Below are 20,185 nucleotides of genomic sequence, written 5' to 3'. Positions count from 1 at the left end.
GCATTTTTTTTCCTCTGCATTTTTCCTGCCGAGAGATGCACAAATGATGCAGATATTTCTGCTTCGTGTGCACACATCCCAATACTCTTCCTGCCACCCCCAGACACTGCTGTGTACAGGGCGGACAACGCTCAGCTGCCCACACATCTGCCCACATCAAACATGGACGCTCGTCTCCCTCTCCGCCTCACCTGATTGGTTCCTGTCGCTTCCTGCTTCTTATTGCTGATCACGTGGGGCGGTCACGGGACTACACGTGACAGCCGGAAAGGAGGAGGTGGAGTTGCAGTGACAGAAAGATGGCAGCAGAGAGGGAGCCGCCTCCGCTGGGCGATGGGAGACACGCCGACTTCGAGGAGCTGGAGGACGGCGAGGACCTGTTCACTAGCACCGTGTCCACCATGGAGGTGAGGGCACCGAGCGCCTTTGTCCGGCCTTACGGCCCCCGGGACTGCCGGCGGCTCCTTCTCCCAGGGGGAGGCCAGGATGTGATAGTTATCGGTCACCAGGGGCAGTGAGCGCACCTATACCGGGGCCGTCCACCGACGGCTGCCAGCGGAGGCCTCACCTGACCTGTCACTGACGGCCATTGTCTGATCCCTCTGCAGGCGGCTGATAACATCTGGAATGGCTGCCACCGTGTGGGGTCCTGGGGAAAGGGGCTGCCGCCGTGTGGGGTCCTGGGGAAAGGGGCTGCCGCCGTGTGGGGTCCTGGGGAAAGGGGACGGCCGCCGCGTGGGGTCCCCCGGGGGAAAGGAGACAGCCGCCGCGTGGGGTCCCCCGGGGGAAAGGGGACGGCCGCCGCGTGGGGTCCCCCGGGGGAAAGGGGACGGCCGCCGCGTGGGGTCCCCCGGGGGAAAGGGGACGGCCGCCGCGTGGGGTCCCCCGGGGGAAAGGGGACGGCCGCCGCGTGGGGTCCCCCGGGGGAAAGGGGACGGCCGCCGCGTGGGGTCCCCCGGGGGAAAGGGGACGGCCGCCGCGTGGGGTCCCCCGGGGGAAAGGGGACGGCCGCCGCGTGGGGTCCCCCGGGGGAAAGGGGACGGCCGCCGCGTGGGGTCCCCCGGGGGAAAGGGGACGGCCGCCGCGTGGGGTCCCCCGGGGGAAAGGGGACGGCCGCCGCGTGGGGTCCCCCGGGGGAAAGGGGACGGCCGCCGCAGCGTTGTCATCCTGTCAGCTTCAGAGCAGAGCTGTAAACAGTCCTTTCATAAGAATCCTGCTACTTCAGACTGCAGAGGTGGCCGGTAACCTAGACAACAAGCAGTACACTGTGAAACTGAAAATTCCAATGTGCTTGGAGAACAGAATTTTGAATAAGTCAGTCGCAAAGCTGTTTGTTTTTACAGGCACTTTTAAATCTTTCCCGTTTTAAAGGAATTGCTGATGTCCAAGTTATGGACTGCATAAGTTCAAGTCTGGCTGCAGGATGCCAGCGAGGCGTGTTTCACAGGAGACAGTTTGAAGAGCGGACCAGGAACTATGGGAAGATGAGACTGTCGTCTCTGGCCATCTTCTCCCCACACCCCTGTAGTGTCTCTTGATGGACACACACGAGAGAGGCCTGGCTATCTACTAGAGATGGCCGGAGACGAGGGCTCAAACTCTTTTCTCTGAACTGCTGGAGAGTTTAAGAGAAACGCCTGCCTCAGTCATTCAGCGGACTCTGGGTCAGTCTCTGTAGTTTGGGCCGTATGAATCGAGTAACAGATCCCTTTAAGAGGCTAGGACAACTCTTTTAATATCATTCACCTGTATGGTCAGCAGTCCACAAGCTGCTCACCCCAGTATGTGCCCTGCACAGGGGCATCCAGAACTGCAGGGCTGTGGGCGCTGTTTTACTTCTGCCGTAGGGATATCAGAGGGATGTGTGTGGAGTAGCGCCAACATATTCCTCAGCTCTGTACAGTTCACCAGGCAAACGTACAAAGAAGACCAGCCATACTTCCATTTGGGGTGTCGGTGCAGCTCACAAGAACTTACACTTTAGGCAGAAATCTGGGTGATGAGGTAGCAGAGCTCCTTATGGATGAGGCTTCCAATCTGGTGACTGCTGCAGGATTTCCAGGTCCGTTCTTCCTGTGCCTCGTGCCACCAGCAGGCCTCTTATTTCACGTTCTGCTCTTCTCTCCCCTTCTATAAGGCAGGGCACTGTCTGTGTTTCCCTTACCTGGATTTTCCACCTCTGTTGTTTATATTCTGTCACGGCTCAGTGATCACTATGCAGCTTCTTGTAGTTTTCTTGCTTTTTTCTTGAGGACCTGTCACCGCACAGAACTCTTCAAATAAACATTGTTGAATGTGTTATTAAAAGGTTGATAGATTTGTGAGAGATAAAAAAAAAAACAAAAAACCAGTAACTGTTTTTTTTTGTTTTTTTTTTCTCCATAAGTGAATAGTTCATATGAAATTTAGAAACTTTCTAACATCTTCTTACAGAAGTCCATTTCTTTCTCCTCCCGGACTGATTATTCAATCTCTTTTCTGGGTACAATCTGTCTTCACGGAGTGCAGTTGTCCCATTACTGGGATAGGAGATGACGGCTGGTGCTCAAAAAGCTCTATGGAGAGCGGGAACTGTCGTTTCAGCAGACCTTGCAGTAGAATCTCTGTAGCTCCTCTCTCCTGTCTCTTCTCCATAGAATTTTTAAAGCACCAACTGTCAGCTCCTGTATAAGTCCAGGAGGGGAACAAAGCAGGTGCTCTATTACAGTTTCTTACTTTGTCTATTTACTTATTTATGAAATAAAGATGTAGATTGTTTACTGTTTACCAGCCAGAAATTAGCGTATACCATATTTTTCATTATATGACTGACCCCAATTTAGAGATTAAAAAGGTTAAAAAAAAAGTCTTAGCCTAAGACACCATCGGAGTATAAGTTCACACTTCCGTTGTTTTGCATCAGTCTCACAATCTGTCGCCTTGAAGAATTACAGTATCCTGCAAAACATTTTGCAGGAATCTGTTTTTTTCTCCATAGACTTCTAATAGCGGCAGATTGTGACTGATGGCCTTCCATTACATCCGCCGCAAAACGGATCAGTCGTTTACTGACTGACCGTCAGGCGGGAGCGACGCTGAATGTAACTTTTTTTTTTGTGTGCGGCAGATCGTTTTTTACTGTGAGCATGCGCAAGTAAAAAACCATGAGCGACTGTAAATGCCGTTCCAGTTCCAGCGGCTGGAATGATCAGTTGATCAGCCGGCTTTTGTAAACGATGATTGTTCACAAAAGCCGGCCGCCGGGCGATCAGCTGATCGTTCACAAAAGCCGGCCGCCGGGCGATCAGCTGATCGTTCACAAAAGCCGGCCGCCAGGTGATCAGCTGATCGTTCACAAAAGCCGGCCAGCGGGCGATCAGCTGATCGTTCACAAAAGCCGGCCAGCGGGCGGTCAGCTGATCGTTCACAAAAGCCGGCCAGCGGGCGGTCAGCTGATCGTTCACAAAAGCCGGCCAGCGGGCGGTCAGCTGATCGCTCACAAAAGCCGGCCAGCGGGCGGTCAGCTGATCGCTCACAAAAGCCGGCCAGCGGGCGGTCAGCTGATCGCTCACAAAAGCCGGCCAGCGGGCGGTCAGCTGATCGCTCACAAAAGCCGGCCAGCGGGCGGTCAGCTGATCGCTCACAAAACCTATTTCACAAAACCTGTTTTACCGGCGGCTTTACCGGCCGCCGGTAAAACAGTAAAAAAAAGGCTGCAAAAAAAAAAGAGCATCAGTCGTGCCACTATCTGCAGTGCATCTGTTGCAGCAGTCACACAACTGATTATGACTGATGCAAAACAACGGAAGTGTGAACTTAGCCTTACGGGAGGAGGGGCGGCATCGGTGGTGGAGCGGGGTCACAAGAGGCAGGGGCAGAGTTTGGCGATGCTGCAGTGGGGCATGTGCTGGCTGTGTGCAGCAGGGTGGAGCGGCGGGTGTCACAGATGCTCTGTTGGCAGTGCAGGCCTCAAAGAAATGTCGCCCAGAGTCGGTGCATGGGCAGATTGAGCTCTCAACCAAGAGCTCCATCTTTGCACGCGCTGACTCCGATCGCCACTATTTGACGCCCGCACCACCCTGCTCCATACAGCCCCCACCACAGCCAGCACAGTGCCCATTCTCCACCTCTTGGTAAGCTACAGTCGCATTATAAGATGCACCCTTCACTGTCCTCCCAAATGTTTGGGAGGCAAAGTTTGTTTTATAATCCAAAAAATCCGGTAAGCTACCAATTCTCTCTCCTTCAATCCTTTGCGGCTCCAGCGTTGATGATCTGTCCCCACTGGTCTTCCTCCCAGCAGCAGTGACATTCATGTGATGAGACCAGCAGTGACCACTGCTGCAATGGCACTGGGACCGCTGGGGATTGAGCATGTGATTGCCTTAATTTAGCTCTAGATGATGGCTCAGTGGTTAGCACTGTTGCTGTGCAGCACTGGGGTCCTGGATTCAAATCCCAAGGATCATCTGCCAGGAGTTTGAAAGGTCTCAAAGTTTTTGTTTCCTCACACACTCCAAAGACTTGCTGAGAGGGAATTTAGATTGAGTCTTTGGGGAGTGCGATGATGTCTGTGGAATATGGTGGCTCAATATAAGGCAGTATAATTTATAGACAAGCCCTTAAACAGTACTTATTTGATCAGTCAAGATAATCCCGTCCTGCTTTTGTTGAGCCTTCTTCAGGCTCCTCATTTGTGAGTGATAGTCTGAGGGGCCGTACCGAGACTTGTCCCATCTGACAGTTATGACTTGTGAATTCGTTATTGAAGTTAAAATCCAATTTTGTGAAATCCGGACAATATCTGTATAATTACCTTCCTGTCTTTTCATCCCTATTTTCCCTTTACATATCAACTTGTTACTGGAGACTTAATTCCCAGCATTACGAAATGTCAATATAATTTTAGTGGCAAAATATCTGCAAGATTTTTTTTTATTTTTTCTTTAATAGGCGCTTTATAAATTAAAGGGAATCTGTCATCAGGTTTTTGGTCCCCCATCTGAGAGCAGCATGATGTAGAGACAGAGACCCTGATTCCAGCGATGTCACTTACTGAGCTGTTTGCTGTAATTTTGATAAAATCAATGTTTTTTTTTTCCTGCTGCAGATCTAGCAGTTAGGCTGTGGTTCCACTTGCGTTTTGCACAGATGAGTGCAATCCAATAAAACATAGTTTTGCACTAGAGTGAGAGCAATACGATGGGTCAGTTTCCATCTGCAATTGATTTCTCATGCCATAGCAGAATGAATCTCAGCATGATGTGTTTGGCAATGTGTCTAGGCTCACATGCGAGCATACAAGTCTATGGGTGCGTGTGATACATCGCACTGCACTCGCATGTCATCTGAGTGCAGTGCGATATACACAGAGACAGGCCGGGGAGGAGATGGGGCGAAAGTGCTTCCTCCCTTTTCTCCGCAGCTGTGACCCGATCGCAAGATTGTATCACAGTTGTATGACGGCTCACAGCAGAGGGTCATTAGCATATTGCTTCCAATGCTTTCACATCGGAAGCTATACACAAGTGGCACCGTACCCTTATACGGAGCTCATGAATATGCTGGACTACCTGCCAGCAGGCCAAGTACTCCTCTAATGATAATCTCCTGCTAATGAAGCAGTGATTTTAGCAAAACTACACCTAGCAACCCATTAAATGACACACTGCTGGAATCAGGATCTCTGTCTCTACATTATGCTGCTCCCAGATTAGGTGGCAAATACCCAGTGACAGATTTCCTTAAACAAATCAGGCTGTTATTCTGGATAATTGTGCATAATGTAGTTCCAGCCCCTGATAGATTCTGCCTTGTCAGAGCGTCCTTCTGATGGTCTTTCCCCTACACTTGTGTACAGGGGTCAGTCTGGCGCCTCTCCCTGGTGTAAGCCATCACAATGGCCAGTCTTTCATTTTGAGGTGACTTCTCTTAACATATTATCCAGGTTGGATGCAAGTGAGAACAGGATAAGAAATAATTTTTCTATCAGTAATCCACTTCTGTAGGCATCAGGCCTGCGTCTGTATAAGTGGATCTCCTCCAGTGTAGTGAGGGCCCTCATATGATGGCTCAATGAGGAAATTATTATTATTATTATTATTATTATTATTATTATTATTGCGCCATTTATTCCATAATGCTTTACAAGTGAAAGAGGGTATACATACAACAATCATTAACAGTACAAAACAGACTGGTACAGGAGGAGAGAGGACCCTGCCCGTGAGGGCTCACAGTCCACAGGGAATGGGTGATGGTACAATAGGTGAGGACAGAGCTGGTTGCACAGTGGTGTACTGGACTCAGGGCTATTGTAGGTTGTAGACTTGTTGGAAGAGGTGGGTCTTGAGGTTCCTCTTGAAGCTTTCCACGGTAGGGGAGAGTCTGATATACTGAGGTAGAGCATTCCAGAGTATGGGAGAGGTACGGGAGAAATCTTGTATGCGATTGTGGGAAATAGAGATAAGAGAGGAGTAGAGAAGGAGATCCTGTGAGGATCTGAGGTTGCGTGCAGGTAGGTACCGGGAGACTAGGTCACAGATGTAGGGAGGAGATAGGTTGTGGATGGCTTTGTATGTCATGGTTAATGTTTTGAACTGCAGTCGTTGGGCGATGGGAAGCCAGTGAAGGGATTGGCAGAGTGGCGAGGCTGGGGAGTAGCGAGGGGAGAGGTGGATTAAGCGGGCCACATAGTTGAGGATAGATTGGAGGGGTGCATGAGTGTTGGAAGGGAGGCCAGAGAGCAGGAGGTTGCAGTAGTCGAGGCGGGAGATGATGTGGGCATGCACTAATGTTTTTGTTGATTCTTGGTTAAGGAAAGCACGGATCATTGCATGCCTCTACTTAAATGCCCGACTTTCATGATATCACTGTTGCATGAACTTTTAAATTTCACCCAAAAGTCAAATATCCCTAACTAGAGTTGAGCGAGCAGTTGGCTATTCGCACTCGCTATGCTGTTAGCGAGTACTGTCCACTACTCACATATTCGCTACCAGTAGCAGGCACAATGTAAGTCAATGGGAAATACTCTCTAAGTAGCGAGTAACCCGAAAGACCGTACTATTCGTGTGAGAAGCAATTAGTATGGCTTTTGGATTACTCGCTATTTAGCGAGTATTTCCCATTGACTTACATTGTGCCCACTACTCGTAACGAATGTGTGAGTATCGGACAGTACTCGCTAACAGCATAGCGAGTACGAATAGTTAACTACTCGCTCAACACTATCCCTAACTTTTTGTGTGTAGTGTATATGTTAAATATTAGCACTGCAAGTCGCTAGGGATGACTACATATTATCTTGTACAGATCCCTGGTAATGCCTAGGCCTTTTCTTTGATGTCTGCATTGATCAATCTATCGTTGTTGTTTTGAAGGTGTAGTTGTACAGTAATGTAGAAGAAGCTGTACAGCCCGTGATATAAAGACTACAACACCCATAATGCTAATGATCAGAGGACGACCTGTGCAGACGTACATTACAAGCCCTGTCCATGCACCTTATGGAGTGTATGGTCCCTACCTGCACCTATGACCCATAAAGGGCTCTCTCAAGCGCGATTCTTGTATTGGTGACAAGGCATTTATGAGTGGACGCTGCGATAGAAATGCCCGGCTGTGATATCTAGGTATATACTGTCACTGCCTATATCAGGGCTGTCGCTTCCTCTCCCATTGTCCTATTTGTTAGTGTAGATATTTGGATTTGCTCCATGGATGTAGCCGTTTGCTCAGTGCGTGCTTTGTCTCTGGCCACATGCCGTCGGTCACGTGTACCTTCTGTCTGTCACTGTCTTATATACAGGCAGATGACACACAGTGCTGGGTAATGTTGGAAGACTGTTAGCTTTCTGAATTATTTATTAAGCCGTTGTGACTTGATTACTGACGTTTCTTCCCATGTCTGTCTCAGAAGATATTGAACCATTGCTCAAGACTGTGGCTCAGATAAGGTGTGCGCCGCTCTGCTAGCCGGTTTTCACGGTCACTTTTGTTTAAAGGGAACTTGTGTGAACAAATGCCACCACCGTTTACATCTCCTATACTGCATTAGACCCGCAACACACATCCGTTTTTTTTGTACGTGTGCGGTACGTATTTGCACGTACCGGAGACACGGAGACACATGTTATTCAATGGTAGATGGCACACACACGTAAAATCACACGGCACGTGTGTCGGTGTGGTAAGTACGTGTGTGCGCTTTTCTACACGGACGACATGTCCGTTTTTGGCCGGCAGCACGCAGGCACGGACCCGCTTTAGTCTATGGGTCCGTGCCTGCACGGATCGCACACGGAGTATGTCGTGTTCAGCACGTATCGTCCGTGTCCGTTTTTAATCACAAAATCTGAAACACTTGTTACCAATCTATTAGGTCAATTGTTGGCAAACAAAAACACCGGGATCTCATGATGAATGATTAACAATGTTAATTGGGTAAGAATGCGGGCCTTTATAAACGGACAGCACACGTATGTATTTTATGTCAATACAGACATTCCACACGCACACACGGCTCGCATACGCCATCACACAGATGCCATACGTACCGGAGAAATGCCCCTAAAAAACGGAACACGGAGCCGAAAAACGGACCGTGAGAGACACGCAGGTTTTTTTTGCTGAAGTGTGTTTTAGGCCTTACACAAAGTTATCTATTGTACCCTGATTCCCCCCCCCCCCTGTATAACTCCAAATATACCATTGCTCCCTCGGACTGGACCATCTGATTTACATACACCGAGGGACGTCATTTGTGCATCATCTGTACCCCACATCGGCTCCTATTGGCCATCCTCCGGGTTTTATTGATGGGGATGGTGCGTCCTACGTTGTCCACAGTCCAACAAAATCGCACTGGCATTGCTGGCTCGTGAAGGCGCACTTTGGTCTACCCTACTGCAGGCAGTGCATAGAACACAACTGCGCATGTGTTCAGACGCACCATTCCGACTCATATGTACCAGAACAGGTAGTAGCAATTCAAAAGGTATTTTGGGGGTTATATAGAAGGGGTCAGGAGTAGTGATGGGCGGACTCACAGGTAACCGGGACCAATGGGTCTAGCAATGTTTAAAAAAAAAAAAAAAAAGTTCCAGCCCGGGATTGAGCCCGGATATCTGGCGAGACGCCTATCCTCATAAGTCTATTGGGACCAGAGTCTGGCGATTTACAAATGGTGGTTAAAAGGATAGGAGCAAGTGGCTATACTTAGGCTATGTCCACTCGTCTGCGCTTTGGCTTGACAACTAAACTGCAGCTTTTTGACAAATGTAACATTGCATTTTGACAAAAAAAAAAGCTGTGAAAACACATGCGTTTTCGATGCAGTTTTGCAGCGTTTTAAACAGTGAGTTCAAAGATTGAGAAGACCATAAGTGAAAAGTGCAACCAAAACGCACTGAAGTGACATGCTGCTTTTTTTTTTTTTTTCTTTAAGGCGACGATTTTTACAAATTTGTGTCAAACAAAACGCTGCCTAAAAAAAGAAAAAAAAGTGCGGATGGAAATTCTGACTTGTCATGAACTTTGCTGGGGAAGTACGAGGCATGCATTTTTGTCATTGACACAGTGCAGTTTAAAAAGCAAGAAAAAAAGCACACGTGCGCACAGACCCTTGGGTTATGTGCCCACGCTGCAGAAAATGCGTGGAATTTGCCGCAGATTTTTCGCTGATTTTTCAAAAATCTGCAGCACAGCTACTCCCCAGCCATTTCTATGGCATTTGGGAACTGCTGTGCCCACGCTGCGGATTTTTCCGCAGCGGAGATAATGTGGATTTCCCTGCGGAAAAATCATCAGCATGTCAATTATTCCTGCGGATTTCTCCGCAGGGTCCTATGTACTTACCTGCCTCACCGGAGTCACTTTCTCCGTCCGGTGTACAGGAGCGCGGTGGATCCAGGTATAGGAAGGAAGAGGTGGGCGGGGCCTGCACGAGCTCCGGTCATATGACCGCCGGAGCTAGTTCAGGCCCGCCCACCTTCTCCTGCAGACGCTGACAGTGACCCGGCCGCCGGAAAGCGAGGTGCTGCGTGATGGAGGGGAGTATGAACTCACGATCACTGCAGCACATGTTATGCATTGAGGATGCAGTGCCGAAGCAATGGTACTGTAGCCTCAATGCAGAATGCCCGCACCATATCCACAGGACATTCCGCAGCATGGAAACAGACAGAAGTTGTGGTGCGGTTTCCTGGGAGCTCCTGCGGAATGTCCTGCGGATATATCAGCAGGACACTGTCCCCGTGGGCACATAGCCTTAGAGTCTCCAGTGCGTCTGTAACTGCTCCCGTGGCCGCTCATTCACTTCCGGGACCACTCATTAACTTCATTGCATATGCACTGCTTTCCCTGTGATTGGTTGCAGTCATCTAATGGATGCGGCAATATTGGGCGGCTGCAGGCTGCTATTTTTAGGCTGGGGGCCCATTAACCATAGGTCTCCCAGCCTGAAAATACTAGCCCCCAACTGTTGGGCTTTATCATAACTGGGTATGAAAATGGGGGGGATAACCACACGCCGATTTTAAAATTATTTGTTTAAATAAAAAAGCCGTATGCAGTTCCTCTTATTTTGATTGACAGCCAAGATAAGTGCATGACTGGGGCTGCGGGTAGTTGTGGGCTTTCTGTGCTGGGTTTTTTCATAATTTGGGGAGATCCTACATAATTTTTTTTTTTTCTGTATGCTATAGACCTGCAAACAGCAACTGTGTTTGGACGTGTCAGATGCTGTCACTCAGCGTGGGGGCGCGTCTGACTGCAACCAATCACAGATGCCAGTGAGCCGGGGAAGCAGTGCATATACATAAGGCGGAGCACTTAGGCTACTTGCGCACGTTGCAGGTTTTTGTTTTTGTTTTGGTGCAGTTTTTTTACAACAAAGTTCACTTTTTACTTCCCAGCAAGTCTGAGAATTCAGATTTGCTGGGCACACATTGCAGGGTTTTTTTTGTCTGCAGTTTTTGTTATATACTGCTGACAAAATGCAGCATGTTCTATCTTTTTACGTTTTGTCCCTGCATTTCTCACTAGTGATGGGACTCTCAAATCAATCCCCCACCGACTAAGGTCAGCGATAAATTGATTCCTGGTATCTGGCTGGATGCCGTTCCCCATATAATCAGAATCCGGCATAAAGGGGTAGTAGCAAGTGCTTTATACTCACCGATCACCGGGGCAGCTGTCACACTGCTCCCGTGGCCTTTCTTCTTTCGGGGCCACTCATTTGGCTTATGCATATTCACTGCTTCCCCCGACCACTGTGATTGGTTGCATTCTCATGCGCCCCCATGCTGAGTGACAGCATGTCTGACACTTCCAATCACTGACCCGGTCTGCGGGTCTATATCGTACAGTTATATTTGACGTAGGGTCTACCCCATATTATGATACCCGGCCCATATAAAGCCACAACTACAGCCTGCAGCCCCCAACTGTGTGCTTATCTTGTCTGTGTATCAATTTATTTTTTTTTTCGGTTTATAAGTTATTTAATTTTAAAAACCCAGCGTGCGGTTCCCACCCCCCACCCCCCAATTTTGATAACCACCCAAGATAAAGCCAGACAGCTGGGGGCTGGTATTCTCAGACTGGGAAGACCCACGGTTATTGGGAGCCCCCCAGTCTAAAAATGATAGCCTGCAGCCACCCTGATTTGTCGCATCCCATTATTTCTTTTCACTTACAGATTTGTGATGCAAGGGTGTCTCATAGACGCCTCCCATAACTAATTTATAGCTTAGTGGCAGCTGTGGCCTGCTATTAACCCCTTAATTACCCCGATTGCCACCACACTAGGGCAATCGGGAAGAGACAGGTAAAGTGCTGGGGTTGTCGCTTCTAATGTGTGCGGCAACCCTGGGTGGCTGCAGGCTGCTATTTTTAGACTGGGCTCTCCCCAGCCTTAGAATACCAGCCCCCAACTGTCTGGCTTTAACTTGGCTGGTTATCAAAATTGCGGGGGACTGCACACCGTCTTTTTAAAATATTTTAAATAACTTAAGACACATGTCTTTCCTTCTATTTTGTTACACAGCCAAGATAAGCGCACGACTGGGGGCAGCAGCCTGTAGCCGTGGGCTTTATCTGTGCTGGGTATCATAATATGGGGGGGACCCTACATCAAATTTTTTATATTATCAAACATCAGCCGTGTGTAAACAGCCAAACATGAAGTGACAACGTCATCTATGAAAACCAATATTTTATTGATATATAAAAATATAAAATTAAAACGGCATAAGGTGCTATGTGTTGAATATTACATACAGAGTGACACAGGGAAATTTTTGAAAATCCCTTACGAAAAATTCATATATGGGATAATGATGTCACCACCGTACAAAATTACACAAACAGATAAAAATGGGCAGACTGGATAACCAATTATATACTACATTAGATGGACATCATGATATGACTTCATCCACCTTAATAAATTAGCATTCATAAATATCACTTCTACATAATGAGGTAGTTTGATAAATAAATAATTAAAATAAAACATCCATGTCATTTAATATTATACCAATCAATAGGTGGCAGTGAATATTATCGTGTGTGTTTTGTGTATGTATATAAGAATTGAGAATTCCGGGCCTGGCACTCAGGTGCCTTTTGAACAAGCTGGGTTCAGACTTTAGTCCAGTTCGCCCATCACTAATTTTCACAGAAAATGAATGAAAATCAGAATTAAAAAAACGTATCCAAAACGCACCAAAAACGCAGACTCATTAAAAGTTTTTTTTGGGGGGGTTGGTACATTTCCATGCTCTTTGGGACAACGTGCAGTTTTGATGTCTGAAATGTGCAGTTTTTTGTGACAACACAACTGCAGCGTGTGCATGTAGCCTTACAGCTGCGCCTGAGGCTCGGTAAGTACAGCCTGCTTGCTTTATTCTTCTTCTTTTTTTTTTTTCCCCCTTTTTTGTACTCCCTGACATCCGGATCAATACCTGGATTTCCCTGAGAATTCTAGGTCCAGGGCTCTGGTAGCTTTTGAACCTCTGCGGGTCCGGACTTTTCCAGTCCAGGTCCGCCCATCACTAGTCAGGAGACAATAGGTGACTTTGTAATGCAGTACATGAGCTGTAAAAGGTGGTGGCATTTGTTCTCACACTAAAAAACTGCTAACTGGTGACATGAATAAAGAGTTTTATCAGTTAGTGTACCAGTCAACACAAATGCACAAATTCCTTTAATCTGTAATTCTTACAATAAGACATTGTTTGAACATGAAATAGTACAAGGCCAGAACCAGAAGGATGAACCTGGAGGACAGATGAGCAGATTCCTGCTGAATGGGATGTATTGGCTTCTATTTTAGTCGTCTTTCCCCCAGTTTTTACAATTGTCCTCTAGTGTTTGAAAAAGAGACGCTTATTAGGGCTCATTGGATCGCACATTTTGGATCTTGCACTTTGCAGGGGCATAAGGTTATTTGTTAGGCTAGTTTCACACTTGCGTTGTTTTCCTTCAGTTGCAATCCACCGTTTTGGATAACAGCGGAATCCGTTAATGTTGCCTAGTTACCAGATATTTACCCTGGCTACATGTGCAAGGAGCCAGCGCTAATCGGTGTACGCTGGTAACCAAGGTAAATTTCGGGTAACCAAGCAAAGTGCTCTGCTTAGTTACCCAATATTTACCCTGGCTACGTGTGCAGGGAGCCTGACACTTCCTCGCTTGGCTCCGCCCCCTCCTGCAGTACACACACTCACTCACTCACTCGTCCCCAGCCATACATCCCCGCGGCACTGACGTCCTAAGCGCCATGGCGCCGCTCGGCTCCACACACCCCGCACTCCGCCCCCTGCCCTTCCGCACACATACTCGGCGACCGAACGATCAGCTGATCACCCGGCGGCCGGCTGCTGTGAGCGATCAGCTTATCACAGTGGCCGGCTGCTGTGAGCGATCAGCTGATCGTTCACAATAGTCTGCCGCCGGTAAAACTGTAAAGAAAAAAAAAAAAAAAAAACAGATTCCGTTGTTTTGTATGATCCGTTGCATCTGTTGTGCCAATAAATGCAACACATCCGTTGCATCCGTCACACAACTCAATGCAGCGGATGCCGTTCAACGCAAGTGTGAAACTAGCCTAAGCATATATTATAGTTGAGTGTCCAAAAGGCCCCCATACATACACATTAGGTTTCTGACTCCCCACTGAAACATGACATTGGAGGAAGAAAAAGATCTTTTTCCAACGGCTGATCTTTTTCATCTCCTGGAACTGAGCCACTGAAGTGGAGTCTGAGAGCGAATCTCCTAAAGAAGAGCCGAGCAGAGCGTTCCTGTGTATGGGGGAGTCGGGAGAGATGGCTGCAGGTCAAACAATCACCATCCAACCTCTATGTGATGAGTATAGGGCCCTTACACATGACACAACACTCTGTGGTCTAAGATATCAGGGGATGTTGCGGTTTATCAAGATTATATTTTGTTTCCTGACCAGAAAAAATGATTGGACTGGACTTTTGAGCTGTGCTAATACTAATAGTATAATTAACCCCTTCACGACCTTTGACTGATATATCCGTCATGGAGCGTGTGACGTTAAGCCCCGCCCCCTGCCGCGGGCAGGATGCGGCGATCCGCGCACATATCAGCTGGTTTCAATAGCTGACGTGTGCCTGCATGTTACAAGTGGAATCGCGTCCACCCGTAACATCAACCCCTTACATCTCGCTGCCAAAGTCTGGCAGCGAGATGTATATACACGCGGTCATGATTTTGACTTACCATCACCCTCACCGGAAGTCACGTGAGTGATCACATGACTTTCGGTGGTTGCCATGGTAGCACAGGGTCATGTGATGCCGCCTGCAGCTATGACGAGTCACTTTCGTTTTCACTCGGCCTGGAGCCGAATGAATCGGGAAGTGACCGTATCTGCTGATCACAGCTGTATAGCTGTAATCAGCAGATAGGGCAGAGCGATAGGATTGCTGATCGCTATAGCCCCCTAGGGGGGACTAGTAAAATAAAAAGTGGAAAAAAAAAAAAAAACCTAAGTTCAAATCACCCCCCTTTCACCCCATTGAAAATTAAAGGGTTAAAAAAAAAATATACACATATTTGGTATTGCCGCGTTCAGAGATGCCCGATCTATCAAAATATAAAATCAATTAATCTGATCATTAAACTGCGTAGTGGGAAAAAAATTCCAAACGCCAAAATTACGTTTTTTGGTCATCGCAAGTTTTATGCAAAATGCAATAACGGGCGATCAAAACGTAGCATCTGCGCAAAAATGGTACCATTAGAAACGTCAGCTCGAGACGCAAAAAATATGCAGTTACTGAGCCATAGATCCCAAAATATGAGAACACTACGGGTTTCGGAAAATGGCGCAAAACGTACGCCACTTTTATTGGACAAGCTTGTGAATTTTTTTAACACCTTATATACAAGTAAACCTATACATGTTTGGGGTCTGCAAATATGTTTTACCATATAGTGAACACCGTGAATAAAACATCCCAAAAACTATTCTGCCATCACACTTTTTTTGCAGTTTTTCCACACTTTGAATTTTTTTGCTGTTTTCCAGTACCCTATATGGTAAAACTTATGGTTTCATTTAAAAGTACAACTCGCCCCGCAAAAAAAAAGCCCTCATATGGCAAGGTTGACGGAAAAATAAAAAGGTTATGACTCTCGGAAGAAGGGGAGGAAAAAACGGAAAGTGCCCGGAGGCTGAAGGGGTTAATGGAAAGTGGTCTGAAAATGCCCTGGCCTCTTCTAGGAATAAGCCTGAAGTTCAAGATGTTTGTTCTGTGTTGTAGACCAGTGGAGAATGCTGCGTTAAGAGCCTTAGACATCTGGTCAATATAAGGCATAAGCCAACTGTAGTCAATCAGATCCTATAGGAGACCATGCACATTAGATTATCTTGGTGAGACTGTCTTGTGTGCACGGGGGTGTCCTGACTTTCCTTGCATTAGACACCATGACCAATACTTTTGATACTAAGAAACGCATGCCACCACCGAAGAAACACACAGATTGCATGTAATTCAGAGTACGGGGAACTGCACTCATGGTGTCACAGGGTGATAGCCCGGAGTGATATACCTGCCTAGCATAGACTAATACCAGCGGTGAAGGCAAACAGCAATATTACACTCTGTAATGACACAGCTCGGGGCTAACAGGCCAGTAGTCACAGTAAGGGAATGTAAATATTGTGCAGAAAGTGGCTAAGGCTACTTTCACACATCCGGCTGTAGCAGTGCGGCACAATCCGGCGCTCTGCTGAAAAAACGAAAGTTTTCTCTAGTCCCTTCCACGACAGCATAGGAGGTTGTCTCTCCACGCCCTAATTGGGACAGGAAGTTCAAGAGGTTTAAAAGGAACCTCCCACAGCCAGTGTCTTTCCTGTCCCCATGGGGGATGGAGAGGTTTTTATTTTTCTCCTATGCTGTGGTGGCCGGCGAACTACAGTAAAATTTTTTTTTTTTTTTTTTTTTTTTCTTCCCCTGTTACCTTAAGCCGGACAGCATCGGTCGGGCCTTCACCGCTCCTCCCTTGCTGTTCCCTCACGCTGTGGGGGACCGCTGCTCCAGCCTTCCGGAGCCTCCTTAGGGGTGATGCAGGCTGTTGAGCTCCCCGGCCGGCGTCCTCCCTGAGCCGCCGGCCGCTTCCTGCATGCACGCTGCTGGAGCGATCCGGAAGTGCTCCCGGGGGCGGGACTTCCGGTCTTGCGGACTTCCGGTCGAGCGCTTCCGGTTTGCGGAGGCAGCGTGGAGGACACGCCGACGGTGACTTGGCCTGTCCAGGACCGGAGGCGGGGAACGATTACCGTCACTGGGAGGGGCAGGCCCTTGTGCATAAGGGCTGCCGCGAAGACGACAGATCATGGTAAGCAACCGTGCTCCCGGTCATGTCTTCCGCTGCAGCTGCATCTGCAGAACCCAGTGTGCCCCCTGCTACTGTAAGTATGGAGGGGGATGGTCCCTCAGACATAGGTCTCAGTCAGATGATTTATGGCTCTCTGGTCTGTGTTTTCTAGGAAGACAAGACCACCAAGAAAACTGACAGAAATGAAAAATCAGAGAAGCCTGAGAAGTCAGAAAAGGCTGACAAGTCCGATAAGCCTGATAGACCTGACAGAATGGAAAAAATTAAAAAATGTCCTATCTGTGTAAAAAAGCTCCCTGCAGTATGGGATAAAAAGCTTTGCCAGCAATGTACGGACCAGATTATTAGGGCCGAACAACCGTCCCTGATAGACGAGTTGCGGTCCATGATGAAACAGGAGATTAGGGCCTCACTGGCCTCCCTTCCTGCTCCTGGCCCTGCTCCTGGCCCTGCTCCTGGCCCTGCTCCTGGCCCTGCTCCTGGACCCTCTACTCCAAAAAAGAGGAGACTCCAGTCGACCCCGTCTGATCAGTAGGACGCTGATTCCACCTCTGAGGGTCCTGATGAAGGATTTCCCTCTGGGGGGTATGACCAGTCCTTTGTTTCCCTCTGAAGATTTGGGGGATCTTATTGGGGCAGTTCGGAGAACTATGGGATTGGAGGAAGTGCAGTCGCTTCCCTCAATCCAGGACGAAATGTTTGCTGGCCTGAAGTCAGTCAAACAGTTAGGATTCCCAGTTCATACCAATATTTTGGATATTGTCTCTCAAGAATGGGAATTTCCTGAGAGACGGGTACGGAGTGACCCTAGACGCCGGTTTCCTCTGGAACCTTCTGGATTACATTGGGAGGTCCCAAGAGTAGACGTTCAGGTAGCTAGGGTAGCTAAACAAACGGCTCTTCCCTTTGAAGATACTTCCCAACTGAAGGATCAGATGGATAGGAAGGTAGAAGGCCTGATGAAGCGATCCTGGGAGGCATCGTCTTCTTCTATTCAGGCTAACATTGCCTCCACCTGTGTATCCAGGTCCCTAATTAGGTGGTTAGACCAGTTGGAGGCTCATATTTCCCAAGGGACCCCTAGGGAGGAATTACTGGAATCCCTTCCCTTGCTTAGGAAGGCCACCAGTTTTTTGGCAGATACCTCGGTTGAATCTGTCCGCCTGGCGGCCAGGACCTCGGTTCTTTCTAACTCTGCCAGACGTGCCCTCTGGCTTAAGGCCTGGAGCGGCGACTCCACCTCCAAAATGAGGCTTTGCTCCCTTCCGTTTAAAGGGGATTTGGTGTTTGGGCCTGCCCTGGATGATATTCTGGACAAGGCGACCGATCGTAAGGCCTTGCCCGATCCTAGACCCAACAGGAAGCGGTCCTTTCGTCCCTCGATGCCTCAGGCCTCCCAGCCCAGAGGGAAAGGGAAGGCAGGCAGGTGGAGCTATCCCAAGGGTAGAGGGAGAAACATCCTTATCCCTTCCCATCAGCAACGTCCTCAGCAGGACAAACAGTGACTCGGCCCGGGTGGGGGGACGACTCTCGGCGTTTCTTCCCCAGTGGCGGTCCATAACCACTTGCCAATGGGTTCTGAAGATCGTCTCGGAGGGTCTCCTCATAGAATTCCTCTCCCCCCCTCGTCCGGGTCTCCGAGTCACTGCTCTGGCGTCGCAGGTTTCACAGGCTCTGTTGTACGCAAAGATTATAGAGCTATTGCACTCGGGGGTCGTTTCCCCAGTCCCGAGTCAGGAAGAAGGGGTAGGACACTACTCTCGCCTCTTCCTTGTCAAGAAGCCGTCTGGCGACGTCCGAATAATTATCAATTTAAAACGTCTAAACCGTCAGGTCAGGTACCGGCGGTTCAAGATGGAGTCAGTAAAATCGGCTATTCCCCTGATAGGTCTACACCACCAGATGGCCTCTATAGATCTGAAAGACGCCTACTTCCATGTACCCGTCCATCCGGGGCACAGGCAATACCTCAGGTTTGCGGTGCTACACGGGGAGGAAGTGCTTCATTTCCAATTCAATGTACTTCCCTTCGGGATCTCCTCGGCTCCAAGGATCTTTTCAAAGATCATGGCAGAGGTGGTCGCCTTCATAAGATTGCAGGGTATCTGTCTGGTTCCATATTTGGACGACTTTCTTCTCATGGCTCCATCTGCTCCAACCCTCCGGAGCCATATGGACAGGTCCCTGTGATGGATTCCCAATCTCAAAAAATCACAATTAACCCCCTCCCCCACTCGGCAGTTTCTCGGAGTGCTGCTGGACTCCGACAGACAGGCATCTTTTCTCCCAGAGGGCCACAGGGTAGCTCTGTTAGCCAAAATATCAAAGCTTCGCAGGCAGGCTCGCCCGACGCTTCGAGCGGCTATGTCAGCTCTGGGTTCCATGACGTCCTGCATTCCCTCAGTCAGGTGGGCTCAGGCCCATTCTCGGTGTCTCCAGGATCATATCCTGGCACATTGGGACAGACTCCCGTCATCCCTAAACAGACGGTTTCGCCTCTCGGGGTCCGTCTCCTCATCCCTTCTCTGGTGGCTGCGTCCCGCCAACCTGCAGGTGGGGGTTGCCTGGACTCAGACACCCCTAGTTACTCTGACCACAGATGCCAGCCTACGAGGATGGGGGGCAATGGTGGCAAACTCCCCATTTCAAGGGGTCTGGAGTCCTTACGTCAGCTCCCAATCCTCCAACTACCGGGAGCTCAGGGCAGTCAGGGAAGCCCTCCTTGCGGCTCAGGACCTCGTCCGGGACTCTCACGTCCTGGTGTATTCAGACAATATCACAACAGTGGCTCATCTCCGCCATCAGGGCAGTACACGCTCAGGCGCCCTGAAGTCAGTGTCCTCCCGAATCTTTCAATGGGCGGAACAATCTCTGCTCTCCCTCTCTGCGGTCCATCTGAAGGGCTCACTAAATCTTCAGGCGGATTTCCTGAGTCGTCGGGATGTTCATCCGGGGGAATGGAGTCTGGATCAGGCGGTGTTCTGCTCTCTGGTGGCAAGGTGGGGTGCTCCAGAGGTGGACCTCTTTGCTTCGGCAGGGAATCGCAAGGTCGCAACATATTTCTCCCTGAACCCACGGGACGGGGCGTTAGGGGTAGACGCTTTCTGCCACAGGTGGTCCTTTCGCCTCGCTTACGCATTCCCCCCTCTTCCTCTTCTCGCAAGGGCCCTGAGGAAGATCAGAGACGAGGGGGTCCCAACTATACTGGTAGCCCCGCTGTGGCCCCGGAGGAGTTGGTACAGCCTGGTCTTGACGCTCGGAATCGACGGCCCAGTCCTCTTAGGTTCGGACCCCAGCTTACTGTCACAGGGTCCGATTTTCCATCCGG

The 20,185-nt window shown here is 49.0% G+C and overlaps 1 protein-coding gene across 1 annotated transcript in view; it reads left to right on the top strand.

Annotated features, from left to right (window-relative positions):
• The first annotated feature begins 249 nt into the window (after positions 1 to 249).
• The window catches only part of SNX2 (sorting nexin 2), a 93,900-nt gene continuing 73,964 nt past the window's right edge, over positions 250 to 20,185 (top strand). Inside the window, exon 1 of the mRNA XM_075324935.1 lies at positions 250 to 407. Within this exon, the coding sequence (XP_075181050.1) occupies positions 300 to 407 (108 nt within the window). The 5' untranslated portion in view covers positions 250 to 299. The remainder of the gene's footprint in view (positions 408 to 20,185) is intronic.

This window comes from Anomaloglossus baeobatrachus, chromosome 1, assembly GCF_048569485.1.
Source record: "Anomaloglossus baeobatrachus isolate aAnoBae1 chromosome 1, aAnoBae1.hap1, whole genome shotgun sequence".
Classification (NCBI taxonomy): Eukaryota; Metazoa; Chordata; class Amphibia; order Anura; family Aromobatidae; genus Anomaloglossus; species Anomaloglossus baeobatrachus.
Note: the sequence above shows the minus strand (reverse complement) of the source record. Positions and strands in the feature narration are given on the sequence as shown.